Source organism: Limulus polyphemus, unplaced genomic scaffold (genome assembly GCF_000517525.1).
Source record: "Limulus polyphemus unplaced genomic scaffold, Limulus_polyphemus-2.1.2 Scaffold658, whole genome shotgun sequence".
In the NCBI taxonomy this organism is placed as follows: Eukaryota; Metazoa; Arthropoda; class Merostomata; order Xiphosura; family Limulidae; genus Limulus; species Limulus polyphemus.
This window is the reverse complement of record NW_013666268.1, coordinates 353771-365490: the sequence shown is the minus strand read 5'-3', so window position 1 is coordinate 365490 and position 11720 is coordinate 353771. Positions and strand designations below refer to the sequence as shown.

Here is an 11720-nt window from a genome sequence, read left to right as displayed (position 1 = left end):
AACATTCAAAACATTTTCATAAGCTTCTTTGATATTCTTTGTGGCTACAGAGGCATTGTTTCCCTTCTTGTATTCAAACATAATTACATGCCAAACATGTGTCTCATCATGTGTCATCACTATAAGGGGTTAGAGTATATTAAACTTTACATTATATAGGCTACACGAAAACGTGACATTCAGGCAGTTCGTTTAACTATTATACGTGATGTACGTTTTTTAGGGGGTGGTTAATGAAAGTGTTCCAAAATGCGACATTGATTTTTTGATGACCTAATACAAATAACTAATGTGAAACCAATCAGGCTATAGCAATGTTGTCTTCAGGAATTGAAACTAAACAAATCCCTGTTTAGATACATTTGTTTCAGGGGCAATATGGGATCAAGTTAAAGCATATTAAGATAAAGCATCCTGCTGGAACTAGTGCTGAGTATGGGTGAGGGAAGAGGCAGACAAACAATTATGCAAATGTATGCTAGACAAGTAGTGATTTATACTTGCTGTCTAACCAAAACAGGCCATTATCGTACCCAAAATGCAATTAATCTTCATGTTACTTCACTATCTTTATATAATATAATAAAGTTTAAGCATTTAAAAACATTTTTTCAAAAAGTTTATACACTTAATACATTAAACAGAATCTAGGCTCTCCTAGTTTATGACAAAGTTGGGGATGGCTTTAAGAGCTGTAACAATAATTACACAGTTACTCAAACACTTTGTAACAAATCAAGGGAAAATGGACATCATAAATAATATTCATTTATATTTGGCAAGTAGCCTAACTTAAAATCAAACAACATAAAAATTAGAATAACATCAATTTATTTTGTAAAATAAAACTTTTGATAGTTAAAATTTTATCTTAGAAATTTTGATAACTATTATGGAATGAATAAAAATAAAACTAGAAAGTTTAACTATATAGTAGTGTTTTAACTTCTCCAAACAACATACAGTAGAAAAGATCGCAAGACGTGGAAAATAATGAAAAAAAAAATTGTTCAAAATTGGTGAAACACACATTTATAACAAAAATATTATTATTTGCAATGTTTTGGGCAGAAGCTCTTTATCAGGCAGTTTAAACCATGTTACACAGAAAAAAAAACAGAATCGTTGAAGTGTTAGAATACAGAGAGATTCTAAATCACTTACAAGAAAAATGTTCATTAATTCCATGTGGTGCGAGAGAGTTTAGTTTAAATATAAGTTTATGTTTTTGGCTTTTGTGATCATACCTATTGTGGGGGGCATGTACTAAAACTAGTACACTCATGTCATCAATTCTGTTTTGATCCAGGAAGTTCAAATGTTTGGGGACTGGGTGGTTGAGGGTGCCGTTGCGTAAAGTCAGAGATGTTCACGGAATCTGTCACCTAATCTGCATATAGTTTTCCCAATATAGAATTGTTTACATCTAGTACAGCAAATGCAATAAATAATGCACTCTGATGTACAGGTTAATTGGCCTTTTATGTGAAAGGTAAAGGCAGAATTGGATGGAGTTGATAAATTGGTGATATAACTGCACGTGAGGCAAATAGTTCATCCACGTTTTTCTTTTAAGTGATTACAGCTTCTGTTAATATCTCTTGGCCACCCCTGTTAGCTTGACACCATCCTACATATTTCCCTGATCATTATTATAATTAAATTACTATTTTATCATTTTTTTGAATTTATATTTATTACTTTTCTGTGTCCTTTTAATTTCTGTTTATAGAACTGCTTCAACAATGTTTGTTCCTTCTAAAAATACTTTTGTTAACATGCTCAAAGCAGTTCATACATAATTTAGAATCTCTTTATATTCTAACCCTTCAACAATTCTGTATAAGCCTTTTTTTTATTTGTAACATGGTTTAAACTGTCTGACGAAGGGATTCTGCCCAAAATGTTGCAAATAATAATATAGTTTTTGTTATAGACGTGTGTTTTACCAGTTTTGAACACTTTTTTAACTTCTTCACATTACCTGTAGTAATTTTTCATTTTTACAATGGTATGATACCATCTAACTATGTAAAAGTTAGCTGTGTAAAACTGTAGCCAAATTTTCAGTATTTTTTTACATGAAATAAGAGACTTCCTTGATAATAATATAGTGTTTTGGATTAATCAGTGTTGATCATGCATTCCTAAAGTAACCTAAATAAGTCAAGGTTAAAATAACTTCAATATATTCTGTAAATAATTAGCTCAGTCAGGTTAAAATCAAACAATATATAAGCATTTATTTCTAGTAATGTGATTGACATAAAAATAAAAACAGTTGGTAATTCCAAATTTGTAATTAAAATTGAATAGTTATAATTATTTATAATGATATTTCCTATAAATCATAAATTGAAATTAGAAAAATGAAAGAAGAGGGTCAAATACTGTTCTTTCTCTGAAAGTCACAAAAACCAAATCAAAGGTCTAGAGCCAATTAGACTATTTCCATTTAGGTTAACATGGTTCTACACTAGAAGAACAACCCTTAATACACTGTACAAGTAATACACTACTAAACTTATTTAGCTCACAAGAACTTAGTTCAGTAACCACATAGAAGTCCACTTAGATATAAATATTGGTAATCAAAAAACAGAGTATTTTCCAATTTGAAAGAACATCTTTGATTTTCCAAAATTGTTCTTTGGAAACATTTTTATAGTATTCCTTTTGTAATTCAATAGATATGATAGTAGTAGAATTATACATGGATCATTCTCTACGTTAAAATGCTTTTTTTTGTAAGCTTTTGACCCTCTTATTAGAGCCTTCATTGAGTAAAAACCTAGCCCGATGAATGCTCTGGTAAGAGGGCCAAAAGTTCATAAGTAAAAGTAGTTTAATGTAGAGAACAATGTGGGTATAATTCTACATATTAATTTACCTATTTTATAAGTCTTACAAACAGATATGCTAGTATATCATTTAACATTATATGATTTTACAGATAGAACCAAAACATTCCCAAACAACTTAAAGATATTTTTTGTAATGTGATCAGTTTTTCTCAGTTCTGTATTAATTACATTACATTACTGGTAACCACTAATGGAATAAATGAATTTACTGAACATCACACTTTACTTTCACTCTTACATTTAAACCTATTATTGCAGTGCTTCAACTACTGATAAGCTAATATATAAATTTGTAAAATAATTTTTAAATAAGCATTATTTCATTTATAACTACTCTCAGAATATTTAAAACAAGTATGATGCTATCAACATTAACAGGACACATTTTAATCCTTACTGTTTCTCTATTTGTAAATGAAGCAAAAGTAATACCAGGCATTTTAGAAAACAACAAGGGTCTTAGTGAGAAAAAGTACATACTAAATTTGCTACAGAAAAACTATGATTGCTTACTTTTATATTTCCTTCTACAGAATATTTTATTTGAAGAAGGGTCAAGTGTACCACAATAAATAATACAGTGTGACACTCTTTATTTGTACATGAGAATGCATCAATTGAAAGCAAAAGTCTTTAGAGTAAACCCATTTTTCCATGGTATTTATTACTATTAGACTAATTGTCTGTCAAACACCTGATGAAAAAAATAAAGTTTTCAATCCAATTTTTATTTTTACATTAAACTCAGTTTAACTTAAAAGTTAAAATAGGCTACATATTAATATAAGTAAGAAAAATATTATTACTTTTAAGGAAATTTTATAACAATCATAAACATGCATTAGCAAAAACCTCATATTCATAGGATCAAACTTTAACTTCTAAACTTTTAGTTTTACAAATTACATGATTTTAGAAAATTAGTAATATATATATGTATATACATATAACTAAAAAATCGCCAGATGTCGCTATATCTGCTGTACTTCTGGTATTTTTTATTATTCTGATACAGTACTATGCAACTTCATTTTCCAATACAATTTGTGTACTGGATAATATTATAATATATTTAAATAACGTTATTTATAACGAAAATTTAAATGCATGTAGCATCTGTTTCAGAGATAGATCAGTTTAGCCCAAACTTTAGACTGGCCTAGCTTATGATACACATGACATTGCACCCAAATGCAACAGCACTCTCAGTCCCAGCAGCCATGACCGTGCTTCACACACCTCGAGTCGAATGTTATTTAACCCACTTCCCAATTAGCGTGTTACAATCATCAACACTCTTTGACTTACAGATAATATCCTCACCTTTTAAACCAGATTATTCTGTACTATTCCAGTCACAATAGGCACTAAGTTCAAGAACAGTTACAAATCCTTTACAGCATTTTCAGTTTAACTCCTAACCATAATTAAGCCACCTCATCATCATGGTTACCTCTTCAGTCGCTTGGCGCCATCAAACACCACAGCGCAACGCATACATGTAGTCACGTGACCAAGACTATATTTTTTTTTACTACCGTAGTTTCGTAAAAAAACAAAACATTTCAAATTAAACATGAACATGCATAATATTAAAGACAATTTTTAGAAACTTTTCATATTTTAGACATTTCTTACAGTTATGTAGTATAGTTTTATTAACTTAATTTTGTAATATTTTATTTATAGTTTGCTCATTAATAAATCTGTGTACTCGATTATTCTTATTTCCAATTTTACTTTATAGTATTTCGTTAAACCATCTATAGTTCTTTCAATGTTTTGTCCCCTGGTGGATCAGCGGTACATTTCCTGACTTGCAACGCTAAAGTCCGGGGCTCATTTCTCCACGTTGGACAGATTGCAGATAGCTCATTGTGCAAATTTTAAGAACTTATAAGTGAAAGCAGAGAAGGTCTTTCTCTCAATACCAGAGCCCTAAGTCTGGCTTTGAGCTAATGAAACATCGAAAATATATCAGCTATATATTGTAAATTGAATACAAACAAGGAAATTAAAGGGCCGGGTTTGTCTAAATACTTTGGAGAGTGTCTGGATTATGAATCCGAGGATTCGCGATCTGTTGCCGCAACAACGCGCTTTGTACTGTGGAGTAACGATCAAACATAACTATTCAAAGAGTTGGTGATGACTTTTGTTGAATAGTTGTATTTCTTCTAGTCTATCATTCTATCAGTTGTGTCTGGATAGTTTGGAGAATACCTGGACTATGAAACCGAGAATTCACAACCTGTTGTCGAAATAACGCGCTTCGTTCTTTGGAGCCGTGAGTATAATATAAGAGTATCAATCAAACTCCATTATTCGATCAAATATAAGTGTCCCAAGAGTTGGTGATGACTTTTGTTAACTAGCTGCTCTATCAGTTCAAAATTAGTGATGCAGAGATAACACTTGTGTAACTTTGAGCGAAATTCTGGAATAAACAAATAAATCTTTTTTTTTTCAAACTTCACTACTTGAAGGTGAACAAGACAAGAACATTAAATTTAACAGCAAAACTATAAAAAAGTACTTCCGAATACGTTAACCTATCATCGATCTTAGCGGGCTGTTGAAAACAGACCTAACTGGAAATTGCAGTAATCAGCTGATTATGATATGAGGCGTGTTTTACAATAAAAGCAACTGTTTAATGTTTCAGATAATAATATCGGAAGGTGAACAGAAACAAATACTAAATATAATCGCAAAGTTACATTGTTTCAAACTATTTTCGGTTGTGAAAGAGTAGAAAGGGTGTGTTTAATAAAAGTTAAAAAATTACACCAAATTTTAAGTTTAACCGAGTCTCGAAAGTGACCTTGTATATCATTTTACTGTGCTTAAATAAATACCACAAAGCAAATCATCACACATTGCTTCCTCCAAGATGTATGCATTTAACTTCATTGTAACTTTATACAATGATCAATATTACCTTCTACTCTCCCTTTATTTAAAACATCAAACTTCATTGAGGCTACTCCGTAATTATAACTTTTAAATCATCCAATGATATTCCGAGTCATTCGAGGGAAATCATGAGTTACTACATCTAGTACAAGCATTCAAAAATAGATGCCGTGTTCGTAAAAAGAAAGGAAATACATACATGATCTAATTTCTTTGTGTTAAAATTATAGTGTGATGCAGATAAAAAAAAGTTTGGTATTAAAATATATAAGCAAATAAGCTGAATGTAATTATTTATCTATGCTATTCGGATGTAAACAATACTGCACCCACCATACTGCTGAAAATTTTTAAATGAAAAATACTAATTACTTACATATTATAAATTGACTAAATGTCTTTAAATAGACAATCCGGCCAAATTTTAATACTATCGTTTTAATTTTGGGATCTATATATTCTAAAAATACAATGTTAGTATTTATTCTTAAAAGATGCTATTCGCAGGTTTAATATTCTTCTAATATTTCGTCACCAGGAGGTGATGAGCTTTCTAATATTGGGAACTTTACAGCGCAAAAAAAGAACGAAAAAATTATGACGAAAGTTGTGTTTTCGTTACATTTACTGATTTAATTAGGCCTCAGCCTTAAGTAAGAAAAAAAATGTCAGATGAAAAACAGGTATTTAAATTTCATCGTGCAATGGAAAAAGAATATAATTTAAAGCCAGTATTCAATATCGGACAGAGCGCAGTTGTAATTTGACGTTGAACTGATAATGTTACTTTGTTTACGATACTGTTAATAACTTAAATTCAAGTTAAAGTTAATATAGTTACTGTTAGTTTTAACTTAGTAACATTACGAATAGTTATAATAGTATAGTATAATTTAGATTTTTTTGTACATATATCACTGTGACTTGTAAGTTGTAGTTGTAAGCTATGATCTAAACCTAATTGAAAATAAAATAATGCATATCATAATTTGGTTAAGTCAGTCAGTGGTTGTTACTAATTAGCCTAAATAATATAATTGATAAATAATTAATTATTAATAGTACCTTCTTATCATAGCAAACTACCTACTTAGAACTTACAGTAATGTAGACTTGCATAACCCCAAAGGTTATGTAAAACATTGTTATTTTGCTCAAATTCTGGTGAACAAAGTTGTGTTACTGTTAGCCAACTTTGTCTTTGGTGATATTAAAATAAATTGTAAGTTGATTCTACTGGTTTTCTGGAGCTTTTTTTAAAAAAAAATTTTTTTTCTATTATTTACATTATGTTGATTGACATTTACCACGTACTTTACTTTTTAGGCTTTTAACATAGTTCTGTGGAAGTTTTTTATGAATAGAAAAGCTGTATTTCAACTAGGTCAGTTTTTCTTAATTGCATAGTAAGCTTCAGGTTTTTGGTATTTCTAAAGCTTTAGGAGTAGCAGAGCAGTTAAAGGTGTGAAATTTGTAGTTTGCAGTAAATGTAAAGAACAAATTATGTTTGAAAGTTGTGGGTTGATTTATAATTCTGAAGACGTTCCAAGTAAATCTGCGGGGTTGTAGAACGTGGTTTTTGGAGAAAATTGGAATTTTGCTGGGAGGTAAGTCACTGAAGTTGACGGTGTGAAAAGCAGGTTATGAAAAAAGACAGAATTAGAAAAGTTGGTTTTAGGGTCTTGTGACCATGTGAATTAAAAATCAGTGATACTTGGATGTCACAAACAAAAATCCTGTGTGCAAGGCTTTTGAAAGTCATTGAAAGTTCTAGGCTTTTGATAGCAATGGTTGTGGTCACCATCAACAGTTGTTAAATGTGTTTTGCAACTCATTTTTTCTAATTTATTGTCAAGCTAGTGATTCACTTGAAACTCTAAATGCAGTTTTATAACTCCACAAATCCCAGTTACCTTCTACAAAAATACTGCAGTTATCATCAGTCTTTCTGAAGCATAGATCAGATTACACTTACAGCTTGAGAATGTGTACTTGGACTGGTAAATAATATGAACACCCCAAAACTATTAGTTGACCAGTAATTTTCCTTCCTATCTTTACCAAGCATGATTAGTTGGTTAAAATTTCATTACTTCTTTGCTCGGTGTTGTTTAGTTGTTATTATTTTTGGAAATTGGTTGAAATATTAAGATCAGTGGGTTTGCTGGTCAGGCTCTCAGTCAGTATTGAATGCCATTGGGTGGACTTCTCCTTTAAACCTCTGAGACATGGAACTTCTGGTTTTCAATGCTCTCATGTCTTCTCTTCCTGTGCATCAGGTTCTATTTCTTCTCTCTATAGTGTGCCCATTTGTGTCCACTTCAATGGACTCTGGCAGATCAGGAATTATATTCAGGGATCCACTGACTTCTCTCCTTCCATCTCTTCACTTCATGCTTGTGCACACTGAGATTTTGGCAGTTCGGTGTGCCTACCACCATCTGTTGGAAAGTCTTATTCTGATGCATTCGTACAACTATGCTGTCATATTTTATATCAGTTAACAGGGTAGTATCCATTTCAGGGCCTCTGCTTTCTGGTTCTCTTGCTTTTCTTATGGGCTCACAACCACAACATCTTAGTTTTTGGCCTTCAGGAGCTTTGAACTTAGTAGCAGATTATGTGTCTCACCAGATCAGATCCTTCCAAGAAAGTGGTTTTTATATCATCTGTATTCCAATGGTTTTGTTTACATTTTGGGAGTCCTTTTATCAGTACCTTTACTATTCTCCTTAGCACCAAGTTTCCACCCTTTTGATCATCAGTTCCAGTCTCTGCTGCCCTAGCAATTGATACTTTGAATTAGGATTGGTAAAATCTTTTTCTGTATGCCAATCCTCCTCCTTGACTACTTTCCAGGGTGTTGTCTCTGATTTGCAGCACTCGTTCTTGGCAATCCAGGAGCCTCTACCTCTTTTCTCTTGGAAGTCTCTCATGTCAGCCTTAGATATATGTCTTCATGTTCTTTAACCTTTACATTTGTCCTATATACAATTCCGCCCTTCCACTGATGCTGCTCCATGAGAAGATTATTCCCTCTAGAAGTAGCCAGGTGATGCCATTTGATGGCTGATGATGCCTTAGCAGGTACCTTTCTTACCTCTGCATATATGCCTTTGTGTGTCATTAAAAATATCTGAAGTAGGATGATCATTCTGACCAGATACCTCATTGTTCTAAAGAGGATGAGGAACATCTATGTTTTTATTATTGTTTCTATTTTACTTTTTAATATTCCCGTTGTACTATCCTCATGTTTTTGAGCTCTATCCTTGAAACTGTCTGTGGTTCTTCCTGATCTCCTATTGACTTGGGAAGTTTCAGGACTCACTAGCCTTTTTATATATGGATGAAGAAAGGCTAAAGCCCTAGGAATATGTATATATACTTATAATTCTTGACTACAATGCTCCCCCAAGAACCTTCCACTACTAGAGCAGGATCTATTTTCTCTCTTATGTTTATGCTTCCAGCCTGTTTTGTATGAATTAAATGTAAAATAGAAACCCTGCTTGAAAAAAAGTTATTCTTTTTGAGTTTTCTTAGGTTCAATTTTTGTATATTAGGCTGGTTGCTTTAGTCATTTTCACCTGAATTCAGTTCTTTAATATTTATCAGTGCATCTTTAATATGGTTTAAGTTTTTACTTTCTTACCTTGTAAGTTGTATGATCATAACTCTCCATGTTCCACCTCTTTTCAACGTGAGTAAAAGTTTTCATATTTAAGAGGTAAGTCTACTAGATTTGGATTTTACATTTTTAGTGTTAAAATGTATTTCAAACAAGTATTTGACTCTGAAATACATTCCCACTTAACTTCCCACAACTGGTTGAAATGTGGTTTTCTCCCATGCTTCCAGCTTAGAAATCTGAATTATAGTGGGAAAGCAAAGCTTAAGTAAGAGCTCCTGACACATGTGGAATATGGAAGAATGGGAAAGTTGACATGTACTCTGAACTGCATTAAAGACATTTACTGATTTAGTATAATTTTGAGTCACATGTTGACAAAATGAGAGTAATTATCAAGGAAAGACTTCCAGTATTTTAGAGGTAAGCACCTGTTTGAAGTACATTTTAATCCTAAAAATGTAAAAGAGGTTTTGTAGCAGTTGATAATTTTTCTCAAGATTATATTAGTTTGAAAGATGTTTAATCTTATTTAGGTTTTTCAATGAAGTGATGGGTTATCAGGAATAAGACACCTTATTGCATCTTTTAAATTAAGACAAATTATAGATACAGTGGGCAGAATAGTTCTGAGTAGCTAACTTAAATGGTTTTGATATATTAAAACAATTTTTGACAAGCAGGTACTAAAGCTTATTTTCTAAATAGAAAAGGGCTATTCATAGTTATTTTTGTTTTCTTCAGGGAGTGAAACCTGAGAATGAACAAATTCAACTGAAAGTTGTTGGACAAGATGGAAGTATTGTGCAATTTAAAATAAAGAAACACACACCCTTTAGAAAACTAATGACAACATATTGTGACAGAGCAGTAAGTAATGTTTCATTTTTTAGGAAGTTTTTTTCTGTTAATGAAAAAATATATGTAGTAACTGCGGTTGACTTAAAATGAGAAAACAAACATAACATATTCTGTATTTGTATTTATTTACCCAAACCATTTTTGCATTACCCTTCTAATTTTGAAAATGCTTGAGTATTTTTACAGGAGCAAAGTAATATAAAAGTATTATTTATGGACTACATCTGTTGAATATCATTGAATGGTATCCTTTAAACATTGGAAAAAGAATATTAAAGTGCCTATAAATGGGTTTACACCACATTAAAACATTATGCATACTTTCAGTTTATGTTTCCAGAACTGTCGTCAAGCTATCCTGATGAGTTAGCATGATGACTCCCTTAGGTACTAGATCATAAGCTTGCAAATAAAAGAAAACTTAACATGGTGTAAACTCATTTATAGATGTTCAATCTGTTTAATGTATTTCTTTTATCACAACATTTTGCTTAGTATATTAGATGTAGGCCTAGACACAGACCTGTTAGTTCTTCCTGTCTTTCAGCCCTGTAAAATTTAATTCTTTGTTCTGTCTAGGTAAGGAAAAACAAAAGTGAAGATTGTCATAAAATTATAGGTAAAACTATTACAGTTGAGTTACACATTAATTTTTGTGATTAATAATAACTAGATGGAAAACTTCAGTAAGCAGATTTTTCTTGTATTTTTTAAATAAACTGTAACAGGTGATTGAAAGTATGCATTTGTTTTTTTCTTTGTTAATTTTTAAGCTCTATTGTTCCATGTTTGTTAAAGTTTACATTATATGATAATGATTGTCTCATTTTAGTTAGTTTAGAGATAAGCATTGAATAATTTTGCATTTTATGTTAATCATTGATAAAAATCACAAAAATATGTAATATTAAGTCAGAGACTTGTAAACATGTAATAAAACTGTTATTCAGTAAATATTTTATAACCAGCTTTGAGTGGCCTGCAGTAGCTACCTTTCATTTTGTGAAGTTATACATACAGAACTATTATAGAGTTGTCAAGTTTTTATTTAGTATCACTATCATACAGAAAACTAAATTTTAGGAATGTGACAATACTGGCATTCAGATGAAAGTCTCAAACATCATTTTGCAATACCAATTACACAGTCAGCCATTCTTAAAATAGGTCACAGAGTTTATTTTTTGGCATAAGTAACTAAATTTCAAGCAACATTCAATTAACTAGATATTACTGCAAAAGTACTGTATATCACACTTTGTCATAATATAGCACATCTTCATGTAAATTTAAATTTGTATTGAGAATTTTTTGGTATTCTTCTAACATTAGAGTAGTACAAATTCGATGACGAGGAACCCACTTTGAGACTAATAATGGCTGCAGACGGCTTTGAAGGGGAAAGAAGAAAAAATTTTATTTAAAATTTAAATAACAACAAAAGTACA

The 11720-nt window shown here is 31.3% G+C and overlaps 2 protein-coding genes across 2 annotated transcripts in view; one reads left to right on the top strand and one right to left on the bottom strand.

Moving 5' to 3' along the window:
• LOC106459767 (protein Jade-1-like) overlaps positions 1-4366 on the bottom strand; it is a 51181-nt gene extending 46815 nt beyond the window's left edge. Inside the window, 1 exon segment of the mRNA XM_013919419.2 lies at positions 4188-4366. The gene's annotated coding sequence lies outside the window, so the exon portion shown is untranslated.
• Positions 4367-6307: 1941 nt separating this feature from the next.
• LOC106459771 (small ubiquitin-related modifier 3-like) overlaps positions 6308-11720 on the top strand; it is a 20823-nt gene continuing 15410 nt past the window's right edge. The window contains exons 1-2 of the mRNA XM_013919423.2: positions 6308-6463; positions 10156-10281. Coding sequence (XP_013774877.1) covers positions 6446-6463; positions 10156-10281 — 144 coding nt within the window. The 5' untranslated portion in view covers positions 6308-6445. The remainder of the gene's footprint in view (positions 6464-10155; positions 10282-11720) is intronic.